Below are 14183 nucleotides of genomic sequence, written 5' to 3'. Positions count from 1 at the left end.
GATTTACAAAGATTTTGCTTGGATCAGAGAGCATGCCTTATGAAAATAGACTGAGTGACTTGGCCTTTTCTCCTTGGAGAGATGGAGGATGAAAGGTGACCGGATAGATGTGTATAAGATGATGAGGGGCGTTGATCGTGTGGCTAGTATTGGAAAATATAAATGCACACAATGTATTTTCTACACTATTACAGTATTTACTCAAATGCACACATTGTATTTTCTACAATATTTACTATGTAACCACTGTTAGCTCATTAGAAGGTATTCACTATGTAGCCATGACTTTTGACCTGTTCACTATTAATTCATGAGAGAACTAGAATTAAACCAAGTAGAAAGATAACGGTGGTGGGTAAGGTGATGAAATATATGGCAGTATGTTGATGCAAGACTAATTAAGAAATAACTGTGGTTAGGGATGAGGAGACATATGGTCTAAAATGTAAACTAGGACATAATTAAGTTGGAGAGTAAAACAATAATGGAAAGTCAAGAGTGGATATATCGATGATAATGTAGCTAAGATAGGAGAATTGCTATAAAAATGCGATGTACAAGGATTGGCGGACAATCAGCGACTATCTCACTGGCTGTCTCAGCTTTGATTTGCAAATTAAAGTTTAAAACTTCTTGAAGAATTTTCTGCGTCTCCTTGTCGTTTGTGAGAAACGAGAAACCACCACCTAGCCGGGGCTGAAATGGCTAACACCAGGGGGCATAGGTTACATGGTTGGCACAACATTGTGGGCTGAAGGGCCTGTAATGTGCTGTAGATTTCTATGTTCTGTGTTCATTGAAATCATCCATATTGTACTTACTGCACAGCATTACAAGTTTGTAATCAGGTACGGAATCCATTCGCCAATGCTGAGGAATCTCTGCAAAATGGAGTTCAATTGCAAGCAAACTGACAGTTGGGATTGCAAATTTGTCAGTAAGTTTGGGCTACCACATTTGATAATGTATGTGTGAATGTTCCAGAGTCTCTTTCACTCAAACAAGTAAATAAAGGCATTTCCATTCAGAATTAGTCCCCCTTTGCAACAGAATCCTGGCCTTTTTATTTGAATATTACTTAACTATTCTTGTTTATGAGCTTCTATTTTACTCAAAATATTCTCGGATTTTTATATTTCACTCTTTTATACATTTGACATATTAACTAAATATTCTGTGGGAATTCTTTAGTGTCATTGACTGGTCAGCCATCCCAATGTTATGATGACTGTGGCTGGCCAGAAATTCCTTTTGAACTGAAGCATGGCAGTGACCAAAACTGGATATGGATGTTTCCTTAGAACATAAATTTACAGCACAGTAACAGCTTCTTTGGTCCCTGATGTCACGCTGACTAATGATGCAAAATTAAACTAAAGCTATCTGCCTGCACATGATCTGTATGACTCCATTTTTTGTGTGTTCACATGCCTGTGTAAATGCCTCTTCAATGCAATTTTTGTGTCTGCTTCCATCGCCGTTCTAGAATCCATATAAAAGTTATTGTTACAGAGGTGGCTAGAACCTATGGGCACTTTTCTTTGCTGGTAACAGCATGTGATTCCTACCCTGCTGACTGCAAAGTTCAGTCCAATGCAAAAAAAATGAAAGACCGATCATTTTATAGAATGAAAAATCTGATCACTCTGATTGAAAGCATACTTCACTGCATTTTACTCAGAATGTAGGGTAGGAGGGAGGAGGGTGTGAGATAGCAACAAGTTATGACAATACATGAAAAATGATAGGATGAAGAGAAATGCAAAAGAACAGATAGGTCTCAGGGTGCTTCTTCACAAATCCCATAATCAAGAAGGGCATGCAGGTAAAAGGTTTGTGTGGGTAGATACAAGTACGTTGTTTCTGTGGCTTGGGAATCTATGGGGTCATGGTCTCAAAATAAGGGCTAGACCCCTTTCAACTGAACTGAGGAGAAATTTCTTCAACCAATGGTGGTGAATATACAGAGTTTTCTATCCTGGAGGGCTGTGGTGCCCGTGCTTTGATTACATTCAGAACAGATGGAGAGATTTCTGGATACGAGAGTAATCAAGGGAAATGGAGATAGAATAAGAGAATAATATTTGGAATCGAAGATCAGCCAAAATCTTATTGAGTGGTGAAGCAGATAAGTAGGGTGAATGGCCTACTCCTGCTACTGTAAGAATGTTAGAAAGCTTGTATGATTGTTGCCTTTATTTGCTGAGACAATGAGTGAAAGAAGTGAAGTTATGCTTAAACTGTAAAACAGTAGTTGATCTACAACTGTCTGCTTGGTCTAGTTTGGCCATAATGCAACAAGAAGGATAGAACTAGACATAAATTTTAATGGGATGTTGTACATGCTTAAAACATTATCGTTCTTAGTAATGAGGACTAGACAGATTATTTTCCTGGAACAAAGACTGTAGGGAGCATAAAAGGGGAGTGCTGAAAGCTCTCTGGTCAGTGGGTAGAGAAACAGAGTCAATTTTTCGGATTTAAGATCTTTCATCAGAACAGCAGAAAGGAGAAGATATGACTAGCATCTGCTAGGTTTTGCTCCAGAGATTATGAAATAATGTGAAGTGGATGGGATTCAGGTTTCACTCTGTGAAAGTCAGACGCGGAAAGAAGCCCTCATCACATCTAAGAGGCAATTGGATGAGCACTTAAAGAGCTGTAACCCATGAGACCCAGAACTAAGAGATGGATGATGGGACTAAACTATAAATAGCTCTTTTTTTGTTCATTCAGGATTTGGCAGGATGGGCCAAATGTCCCATCTTTTAAAATTTCTATTCTTCAAATTATTCTTACTGGATGGAGTGGTTTAGAATCAAACCAATGTTCCCATTTAACTCATTTAACAAGGCAGCTTTGTTTTTTTGACCATATTGGTAAATCAATAACAGTATTGCTTGATGGTCCTTATAGTATAAATTAAATATATTACAGAAATGAAGATAGTGGCACTAGAAAATATAGCTGCTGTATTTATTTACAGTACCACAAACAGTACATTGTGTCATTCATACTCAAACTTTCACACAAATTGCACAAATCTTTGAGAGACATGAATGACAAATTTTTAAATCAATTTTCGTTTCAACATTGGTAGTGGCTAAACCATGAGATAATGTTGCATTGAATATATTGCACCTTATTATTGAGGATTATGCAGAAACAATTTTTATGTAAGCCATGCTGAAAGATTCAATATTATTTATGTTGAAATAAGGTAAAATAATATTGTTTGAAATAAATCTGAATGATTTAATTAGCATGAACCTTCTTTTTGATGGACAACCATGAGAGCTATTAATGAATAGTTTAAAATCCACTAGCATTACATTTGTATTAAATATATTTCTGCAGTACTTTGTTTTTGATTTGGCTGGAAGAATTTTAAGTTTATTTCTGGAATGCTAATGTTTCTATTCCATTAGTAACAGTGAGTGTTATCTTTAGGCTATTTTGTATCAACCTGAGTTATTTAAGAGCTTTGGATTTTATTCTCTAACAAACATGTGCATCAGAAAACAATTATTGGTGGTGATGAAATTCAAAGAAAGAACCAATATATTGTGACACAGTTTTCAAATAAATTTAAACAATTTTCTCCATAAAATTCATCCAGGGAATCTTCAGATTATTAAGTGAATCCCCTTCTGACACACTTATAATAGGAAAGGCAGGCAGACAGCAAGTAGTACCACACTGCAGCCATCAGAACTGAATATGCATTTAACAGGGTGCGGAGAAGTGGCTTTATTGAACTAAGATTTTGCAGGTTCATTGTGAAATAGTGCAGCCAATATGCAATTTTAAAAACACGGAACACAAGAAATTGCAGTTTGTACAAGATTATGTGTTTGTGCAATAAACGGTAATTTAATTTTCAAAGTTATAAACAAGCATGAATACTTATTTATATTGTTAAATATACAACTAAATTTTTTATTCCTTTACACAAATGGAATGGATGGAATTGATATGTGCAATCAGTAGGTAGTTAATCCATATTGTAGTATCCTCTATACAGGCAACTATAAGCATGATCCAGCAGTGGAACATCGTCTTCAGTTTCATCCAACTACATAAGGAGATGTAGCTTCCGAAAGAAGTCTGCAAGTTTTGAAACAAAGACTGTCCCTCTCGTTAAACTTCTGGTTGTATTATTTTTGAACATGAAATTACAATATGTGCAAAAACATTAAATTCCTCTGGTTATTTTCTGTATTTAATTATGATAAGACCAAAGGGTTTAAATCCTTTCATGTTCCCAGATCTTGACACAATGGAATATTTGGAGTACTTTCATTTGGGCTTTAAAAAATGTAGAGGCATACAATTTTACTCTTTGTAAAAATATATAGGATCTAGGAGATATCCACTACAATCAAACCCATTCTTCAAGAACACTCTTCCCTCCTTAAATAAATTCATTTAAGATCACAAAAGGGGACAATGGCATCTTGGTCATTCCATATAGTCTAAGAGATGAAGGTCAAATATACAAGCTATTTTGCAAATTCTTAGCAATGAGAGAAAACTATATTAGATCTAAAAATAAAAATAAACTACAGAGGGAGTAAATTTGTAGCTTTGAGGATTTTAGGGTAATATGCTTCACATATATAGTTGGTACTCCATGGGAGCGTAAAGTCAAAATCCGTAGTAACCAAATGCTGTAAGCTTAACTCCTGAGAATTCTAACATAATGGGCAAATAATTAAATAATTTTCTGCAAGTAGCTGGTCAAATTGAATTGATGGCTTCACTGATGGGTCAGTTTGTTTATTCCATACCCAATTAATACCCAATTACCCTTCCTAGCCCCCAAACCATCCCACCCATATTCTCCCAGTAACCATCCTGAGAATGCTTGAGTGCACACTAAAGGTCAAATAAAGGGAGATAGTAAAACACACAAGAATATTCAGAGTTTAAAATTCTCTGCTTATTGCACCTGTAATGGGAATGGAGTATTTTAAATTTGTACTATAGGCTAAAACTGTATTTAATCATGATCAAACCAGTACAAGACAAGCATAATCAAACAGTGCACTTTAAATACATCAGTCTGTACAGTACAATTCACTCAGTACAGAAAATGAAATTCTAGCTTAACAAAAAAGAAAAGGGGTAAATTTTGAAAAATTGCAATAGCAGCTTCTAAGTATAAACAGCCATAAAGCACTGAACCAAGTACAAAATAATAAATTGGATTAAACTAAAAATAATAAAACATAGCTATGGCTATGTAGGAAATCTCACTGACCTTTCTTTGATTGTACTTAGCCACAGTTATTATAATGCAGAGCACACAACTTAACATTGACTAATTAGAGGATAAAATTCCAAGCTGCATGCTTAATACGCAAGGGAAAGAAAAAAAGTGAATTTTCACTGGCAACACTTGGAGATGGCAGTGAATTTACTGTTATTCACAAATCAGTTGTTTTTCATATAGACCCCACTCCATAAAACTAATCATCAATTGCTCTCCATCCTATATTTCTACATAATTATACCGCCAGTCAATGCTGGATTTGTCATGAAATATATTCAATTTACAGCAATATATATTCTTTACTATAAATTATTTCAATAACTATTGAATAAAAATATTAAAATGTATATTGTAATTTCTGAAGCTTCCTTTGATTTTAACCAGCCGCCAAATGAGACACATTCTAAAATGTGTTAAATCCGAGCATACTTTTAATTTGGATTTTAAAGATGCAAATTCATCTTTATTAGGTTCCATCTTGGCAAAAAAGTGTTTTTATAAAATGATGTGATGAATTCTATCTGCATAGTTACAAAATCGCAGCATAGCAATCATAAGTGCACAGAGGCTCGTGTATGTTGTAAAGCTGTCAGAGAATAAAACTAAGTACAAGAGTCCCTGCTTTGCCTATTTAATTACAATAAGAGTGAAACCTCCTATGCAAGAATTTAATACACTTATGGCTTGGATATGCTAATGCTGTAGGATCATCCATGATTTCTTAGAGTCCCATGCTTTTTGCCAAACCTTGACTTGCCTGCTTTTTGCATGCTCTTTCCCCCATCCACACCACTTCCACCTGTTAATGCAGTTCCTAACTTCGCAGAAACATCCTGTTGAGTTTCTAACTCAAAAATGCATTCATGATTATGCACACGGATTGAGATGAAAATGTAATTAAAATTAAATAAAATGTCAAAATCTGAACAGGTGTTTTCATCAGCTTCACATCTGTGGCTGATTCACAATTTCTCCTTGGATGGAACCCAAATAAATGGGCCTGAATATTCCTCAATAGCTAGTTTGCATTGATCGTAAATTTCTTCCAAATTTTCTCCTTGTACTATTGCTGTGGATTTAAATAAAAAAGAATTAATATTTATTCTGTTACCTTGATAGTTTTTCTTAATGTTTGACTTTCTACATGTACATCAAGACTGGTTCATTCTTCAAATATTAATGTTATCCCGATGAGTGGCCATCAGCAGAAATTGTATAAAGAGAAATAGTCATCAATGGCTTGAGAGTGAGACCTCATTCAGTTCGACCATGACTGATTGATGCTCAATTTGATTTACCCACTATTGACTCTTGCCACTTGATCTCCTTGTCCAAAGCGAAATCTGTCGTTCTTAATTTTGAATTCTTAATTGATTTACAGCCTTTTGGTGACATAGGTCTCAAGCAACCTTAAGTTTCAGTGTTTAATTAAAAAAATCTTGGAATTATTTATCTTAAAGTATCATGCATCAATATATATTTTTAAATATTAAGAGAAGAAGAAGTTGTTACATTTATAAATGCCTTTCAGGATTCTAGGTGATCCCAAATTACTGCAAATGCAAGAAACCACATTTAAAGTGTGTGAGTATAGCTGAAACACAAAAATGAGATGCAAGTCACTACATACCATACAACAAAATAACTGACCAGAAATTCTATCTGACATCTCAGAGCAGTGGAATGTCCAAGAAATTCAGACAAGTCCTATTTTATTTATGCTACAAAACTTGTTACATTCCCCGCAAGCCAAAATAAACCTTCCTTCAGAAAGACTGCACTGCTGTATAAATTGATAGCGTGGTAAAGCAAGTGTATGACATGCTTTTCTTTATTAGTCGAGGTACTGAGTTCAAGAGGCAGGAAGTTATAACGTAGCTTTATAAAACTCTAGTTAGGTTGCATCTGGAGTACTGCATGCAGTTCTGGTAGCCCCATTAGAGGAAGTTGTGGGCACTTTGGAGAGAGTACTATATACTATATAGTATACAGAGGTATATACTATAAGGAGAGGTTAGACAAACTTGTTTTCTCTGGAGCAATGGAGGCTGAACGGGAGACCTGATGGAAGTTTCTCAGATTGAGAGGTACAGATAGAGAGCTGGTATCTTTAAAACGTCTAATTAAATATCTAATACCAGAGGACATGCATTTAAAATGAGAGGAGATAAGTTCAGAAAAGAGATCTTTTTTTTACAAAGAGTGGTCGGTGCCTGGAATTCACTGCCATGGATTACAGTGGAGATAAATATGATAGAAACATTGAAGAGGCTCCTAGATTGCAAATGAATGTCCAGAGAATAGAGGGATATGGGCATTGAATAGGCAAATGTAATTAGTTTAATTAGGTATTTAATTGAATTAGTTCTTTAATTCAGTAAGTGGGCCAGTGCTGGAGTAGGCAGGCTTGCCTCAACAGGCTTAGGCAAGCAAAGGTGGAGGCTTTAAGTAAGTTTCTTTCATTCTTTGTTTATTGATAGCAAGCAATTAGTACATTGGTATGGAAACAGCAATGCCCTTAAATGGAAAATCCTACAAAAGTAGTGGATATGGCCAAGTCCATCATAGGTAAAGCCCTTCCCACCAATGAGCACATCTATACGAAGTGCTGTTGTAGGAAAGCAGCATCCATCATCAAAGATCCCCATTACCCAAACCATGTTCTCTTCTCACTGCAGCCATTAGGAAGAAGGTGCATAAGCCTCAGGGCCCACACCACCAGATTTAAGAATATTATTACCCCTCAACCATCAGGCTCTTGAACCAGGGGAGATGACCACTCAACTTCACTTGCCCCCCATCACTGCACTGTTCCACAACTTCTGCACTCACTTTCAAGGACTCTTCATCTCATGTTCTCCATATTTATTATTATTATCTCTTTTGCATTTGCACATTTTGTTGCTTCTTGCACATTGGTTGTTTGCCTGTCCCACTGGGTACGATTTTTTATTGATTCTATTGTGTTTCTTGGATTTACTGTATATGACTGCAGGAAAATGAATCTCAGGGTTGTAATATGGTGAGATATATGTATTTTGATAATACATTGACTTTGGATTTTTAATTTTGATTAGTACATAACTAGTGCAGTGAGAATGGGTCCAGAGATAGCGATTTGTTCTTCGTATGAGATCAGGGAAGTCTGGAAGACCTCTAGTCTCCTTCATAACTACATCTATAATAATTATACCACTTTGGATACTATCGGGGGAAGCCATTGTAATTGAGTTTCTGGAACTGAGTCTGGCTCAGTGACTCAGAAGGGAGGGGAAAGAAGAGGAGCGCAGTAGTGATAGGGGATTCTATAGCTAAAGGAGTAGACATTGAGATTCCATGTATGTGAAAGAGAATCCCAGATGGTTTATTGTCTCTCAGATGCCAGGGTCAGGGATGCCTTAGATCAGGTCTACATCATTCTAAAGGGAGGGGGGCGTGAAAACCAAAAGTTGTGGTAGATATTGGTATCAACGACATTGGTAGGAATAGGGACAAGGTCCTGAAGAGAGAATACAGGGAGTTAGGTAAAAGTGGAAAGGTAGGAACTCAAGGGTAGTAATCTCTGGATTGATGCTTGTATAATGTGCCATACCACAGCCAGTGAGGTTAAGAATAGGATGATTTGGCAGATGAGTGTTTTGCTAAGCAATTGGTGCAGAGGGCAGAGTTTCACATTACTGGATCATTGAGATCTCTTCTGGGGAAGGTATAACTTGTATAAAAAGGAGGGGTTACAGCTGAACTCAAGGGGGACCAATATCCTTGTGGGAAGTTTTGCTAGATTTGTTGGGGAGCACAACCTAATTTGGTAGGGGAATGGGAACTGGAGTGATAGGGTTGAGGCTGGGGCAGTTGCTATATCATAAAATCATTAGAGATAGGAGCAGAATTAGGCCATTCAGCCTATCAAGTCTTCTCTGCTATTTCATCATGGCTGATCCATTTCCCTCTCAACTCCATTCTCCTGCCTTCTCCACATAACTTTTCATGCCCTGACTAATCAAGAACCTATCAAGCTCTGCCTTAAATACCTAGCCTTCACAGCCACTTGTGGCAGTGGATTCCACAGATTCACCACCCTCTGGCTAAAGGAATTCCCCCCCTCATCTCTGTTTTAAAAGAACATCCCTTTGTTCTGAGGCTTTGCCATCCGGTCCTAGACTCCCTCACTATAGGAAACATTCTCTCCACATCCACTCTATCTAGGCCTTTCAACATTTGATAGGTTTCAATGAGATCCCCTCACTCATTCCTCTAAATTGCAGTGAATATGGGCCCAGAACAATCCAACACTCCCCATACGATAACCTTTCATTCCTGGAATCATTTTCGTGAACTTCCTCTGAACTCTCTCCGATGTCAGCACATACTTTCTTAATTAGGAGTCCATTAGTCTGATATCTACTCTCGCTTCTCTTTTACTGTTTAAATATTAGTAAAAAAAACTTAGACAAGTAGATTCAATGTGTAGTGAGACTGTGAAGAAGGATAGGCAGATGATGGGGCAAAATGGAAGTCTTTGGGATGAGATGAAGTGTAACATGGGGGCAAAATTTAAAAGGGTGATGAATACGGGACTGAAGGTGTTGTTTTTTTAAACTATTATTGAGACAAAACGCGGAATAGGCCCTTCCAACCTCGTCACCCAGCAACTCTGATTTAACCCTAACATAATGATGGGACAATTTAAAATAACCAATTAGCCTATCAACTGGTATGTCTTTGCAACGTGGGAGGAAACTGGAGCACCCAGAGGAAACCCACGCAGTCACAGAGAGAAAGTACAAACTCCTTACAGTCAGTGGTGGGAATTGAACCCAGGTCAATTGAACAATCATCATGAGGAATTTCAAAATACGGGTGGATTGGGAAAATCAGGTTGATACTGGATCCCAAAAGAGAATATTTGTAGAATGCCTATGAGATGGCTTTTTAGAGTAGTTTCTAGTTGAGCCCACTAGGGAAAAGGCAATTCTGAATTGGGTGTTGTGTAATAAACTAAATTCGATTAGGGAGCTTAAGGTAAAGGTACTGTTCGGAGGCAGTCATCATAATGTGATAGAATTCAGCTTGCAGTTTGAGAGGGAGAAGCTAAAATCAGATGTAGCAGTATTATAGTGGAGTAAAGGGAATTACAGAGGCATGATCAAGGAGCTGGCCAAAATTGACTGGAAGGGGACACTAGCAGGGATGACAGCAGAGGAACAGTGCCTGGAGTTTCACCAAAAAAGCTGGAGGTTGCTGGATAGATACATCCCAAAGAAGAAAAAATATTCTAAAGACAGGATGACACAAGAGAAATCAAAGGCAGCATAAAAACAAAAGAGAGAGCATATAATCTGGCAAGAACTAGAGGGAAGTTAGAGGATTGGAAAGCTTTTGAAAAACACAGAAGGCAACTACAAAAGCAATAAGAAAGAAAATATGAGATATGAAGGTAAGTTAGCCAATAATATAACACAGGAGACCAAAGATTCTTTTCAGATATGTAAAAAGTAATAGAAAGGCAAAAGTGAATATCGGACCACTGGAAAATTACACTGGATTGGAAGCAATGGGGGACAAAGAAATGGTAGACAACCTCAATTAATATTTTTTGTCAGTCTTAACTTTGGAAGACATCATCAGTACGTCAGAAATTTGAAAGTGTCAGGGAAAGAAGTGAGTTTAGTTGCTAATACTAAGGAGAAGGTGTTTGAAATGCTGAAAGGTCTTAAGGTAGATTAGTCAGCTGGACCAGATAAGCTACACCCCAGGGTTCTGGAAGAGATATCTGAAGAGATTGTGGAGCAATTTGATTCACAAGATTCTGGAATATGGTTCTGGAGGAAATGTCACTTCACTCTTTAAGAAGTGGAGGGCGGGGGGAGGCAAAAGCCAAGAAATTATAGGCCAGTTAGCCTGAATGCAGTGGCTGGGAAATTGTTGGAGTCCTTTATTAAGGATGTGGTTTCAGAGTACTTGGAGACACATGATAAATTAAGCCAAAGTAGCACGACTTCCTTAAGGGGAAATCTTGACTGACAAATCTGTGGAATTCTTGGAGGAAATAACAGGCAGGATAGACAAAGAAGTGTTGGTAGATGTTGTTTACTTGCGTTTTCAGAAGGCCTTTGAGAAGGAGCCGAACATGAGACTGCTAAACAAGATAAAAACCCATAGTATTACAAGCTTCCAGTGACTAGTGGTGTTTAACAGGGGTCGGTTTTGGAACTGCTTCTTTTCATGTTATATGTCAAAGATCCAGATGATGGAATTTATGGCTTTGTGGACAAGTTTGCAAATGATAAAAAGATAGGTGGAGGGCTGGATAGTGTTGAGGAAGCAGGGTGTCTACAGAAGGATTTGGACAGAATAGGACAATGGGCAGATGGAATATTCTGTAGTGAAATGTGTGGTCCTGCACTTGGGTAGAAGGAATAAAGGTGTAGACTATTTTCCAATTAGAAATCAGAATTTCCATTCATAAATCAGAGATGAAGAGGGACTTGGGAGTCCTTGAGCAGAATTCCCTAAATGTTAACTTGCATTGATCAGACTGCACTTGGAGTACTATAAGAAGTTTTGGGACCTTTATCTACGAAAGAATATGCTGGCATTGGACAGGGCCAGAGGAGGTTCATGAGAATGATCCGGGAATGAAAAGATCAACATATGAGGAACTTTTGATGATTCAGGGCCTGTACTTGTGGGAGTATTAAAGAATGACAGGAATCTCATTGAAACTTTTTGAATACTGAAAGGTCTAGATAGAGTAGAGGTCGAGAGGATGTTCCCTATATTGGGATAGTCTAGGACCAGAGGGCACAGTCTCAGAATAGTGGAGTATCAACTTAGAACAGAGATGAGGAGGAATTTCTTGATAAAACAAAGTACTCCAGGTTGAAGAGAGTGGATGGGGTGGAGACAAAATGCAAGTACAAAACTATGGTGGATAGCAAGATTGTCCAGGTGACAGAAGCCTAAGGGAGGGTGATAAATGCTTGTTACAATTCAAAACAAGCATTCCTGGTGTTCTCTCCAACCATGTTCTATTTAATTTAAAACTCACTTGTTTACTTAGTTTTCTAGTTCTGATGAAGATTATCAACCAAAACCTGTTAACCATTTCTCTCCCCATAGATGCTGTCCAAGATGTTCACCATTTCCTTCATTTTCTGTTCTTTCTTCTAAAACAACTACATATTATGCACATATAAGATAGAGTAGTAACATTTCTTAAGAGATTCTGTGCAACCTGGTAATTTGTAAATTTGGATACATACAGTACCTGTAAAATGTTCTCCAAATTCCTGTTCTAGTTTTAAAGCTCTTTCAAATGTCTTTTTGCCTTGCTCTTCTGTCAGGCGTTTATTCATTTCCCTGTATATATATATAAAAAAGTATGCATTACATTTTGTACAATACTTATTAAGTTTTTGTCAAGAATTGGCTACTCTAGAAAAGTCATAGAGTAATACGGCATGGAAAACAGGTCCTTTGTCCCAACTGGCCCATGCTGACAGCAATATCTTCCCCACTAGTCATAGCTTCCCACATTTGGCCCATAACTCTAGTTCTTCCCTTCCATATACCTGTCCAAATACCTCTTACATGTTGCAATTGTACCCCCCTCAACCATTTCCTTGGCAGTCATTCCAGTCACTCAATGCCCTCTGTTTAAAGAAGTTGTCTCTCAAGTCTCTTAAATCTCTTCCCTCTTTGTTGTATCTGTGCCCTTCAGTTTTGGAATCACCAGCCCTGGGAGAAAAGAGCATGACCATCCAACCTATCCATACTCCTCATGATTTTATAAATTCCTATGACCTACGCTCCAAGAAAGAAAGATCCAGTGTGGCCAACTTTTCCCTATAACCCAGACTCTCTATTTCAGTTAGCAACCTCGTAATTCTCTTCTGCATCCTCCCCAGCTTGGCAATGTCTTTCCTAAAACAGGATGACCAAAACTGTACCCAATACTCTAAACGTTACCTCAGTAACAATACAAATGCAACGTTACGTCCCTGCTTGTAAAATGGATGCCTTGACTGATGAAGCCAGCATCCTAAATGCCTTCTTCACTACCCCATCTACTTGTGCAACCACTTTCAGCAAACTGTGTGCCTATACTCCCGGGGTGCTCTGTTCCACAATACACGTCAGTGCTCTGCAATTCACTATGTCAATCTTACCCTGGTTTGAATATCCAAGATGCATCACCTCACAGTTATCCAAGCTGAAATCCATTTGCCATTCCTCAACCTATCTCCCTTACTGATCAAGATATCTTTGCAGTTCATTGTGCCTTGCTTCACCATCAATAATGTCATCAGAAAACTTGCTATTCATGCCAAATCATTTACACACCTAATAATAACGGAAGTTCCAACACTGACTGCTGGGGAACCCCACTAGTCATACGTCTCTGAATGGAGAATCTACCTTTAACCATCACCCTCTGTTTCCTATACATTGAGTCAGTTATGAATCCATATCACTAGCTACCCCTGAATCCCATGTGACCTAACCTTCCTGATTAGCCTTTCATACAAAGGCTTTACTAAGGTCCATGTAGACAATATCCACTATCCTATCTTCATCTGTCTCCTTAGGTATCTCTGGAAAAACAGACATGACCTCCCATGCACAAAAACATACTGCCTATTCTTGATCAGACCTTGACTATCCAGTGATGGTAGATTTTGTCTCTCAGAATTCCCCCCAATATATTACCTGCAACTTAAGTCAGGTTCATGGACCTGTACAGCCCTAGGTTATCCTTGCTACCTTTCATGAACAATAGAACAACATTAGCCACCCTCCAGTCTTCCGGAACTTCACCAAAGTTTATAAGAATTCAGAAAAGTAAAAATGTAGAAGATTTGATTAACTGTGTGTAAAGACCAAGAATATATAAAGTCAACTTTCA

General features: G+C 37.7%; 1 protein-coding gene across 6 annotated transcripts in view; it reads right to left on the bottom strand.

Annotated features, from left to right (window-relative positions):
- Positions 1-2980: 2980 nt before the first annotated feature.
- Positions 2981-14183, bottom strand: part of dlg2 (discs, large homolog 2 (Drosophila)) — an 841994-nt gene continuing 830791 nt past the window's right edge. For all 6 annotated transcript variants that reach the window (XM_063053945.1, XM_063053946.1, XM_063053947.1 and 3 more), the window contains 2 exons: positions 12546-12637; positions 2981-6344 (listed from right to left, as the gene is read on the bottom strand). In XM_063053945.1, the coding sequence (XP_062910015.1) occupies positions 6238-6344; positions 12546-12637 (199 nt within the window). In that variant the 3' untranslated portion in view covers positions 2981-6237. The remainder of the gene's footprint in view (positions 6345-12545; positions 12638-14183) is intronic.

Source organism: Mobula hypostoma, chromosome 7 (assembly GCF_963921235.1).
Source record: "Mobula hypostoma chromosome 7, sMobHyp1.1, whole genome shotgun sequence".
Lineage (NCBI taxonomy): Eukaryota > Metazoa > Chordata > Chondrichthyes > Myliobatiformes > Myliobatidae > Mobula > Mobula hypostoma.
Note: the sequence above shows the minus strand (reverse complement) of the source record. Positions and strands in the feature narration are given on the sequence as shown.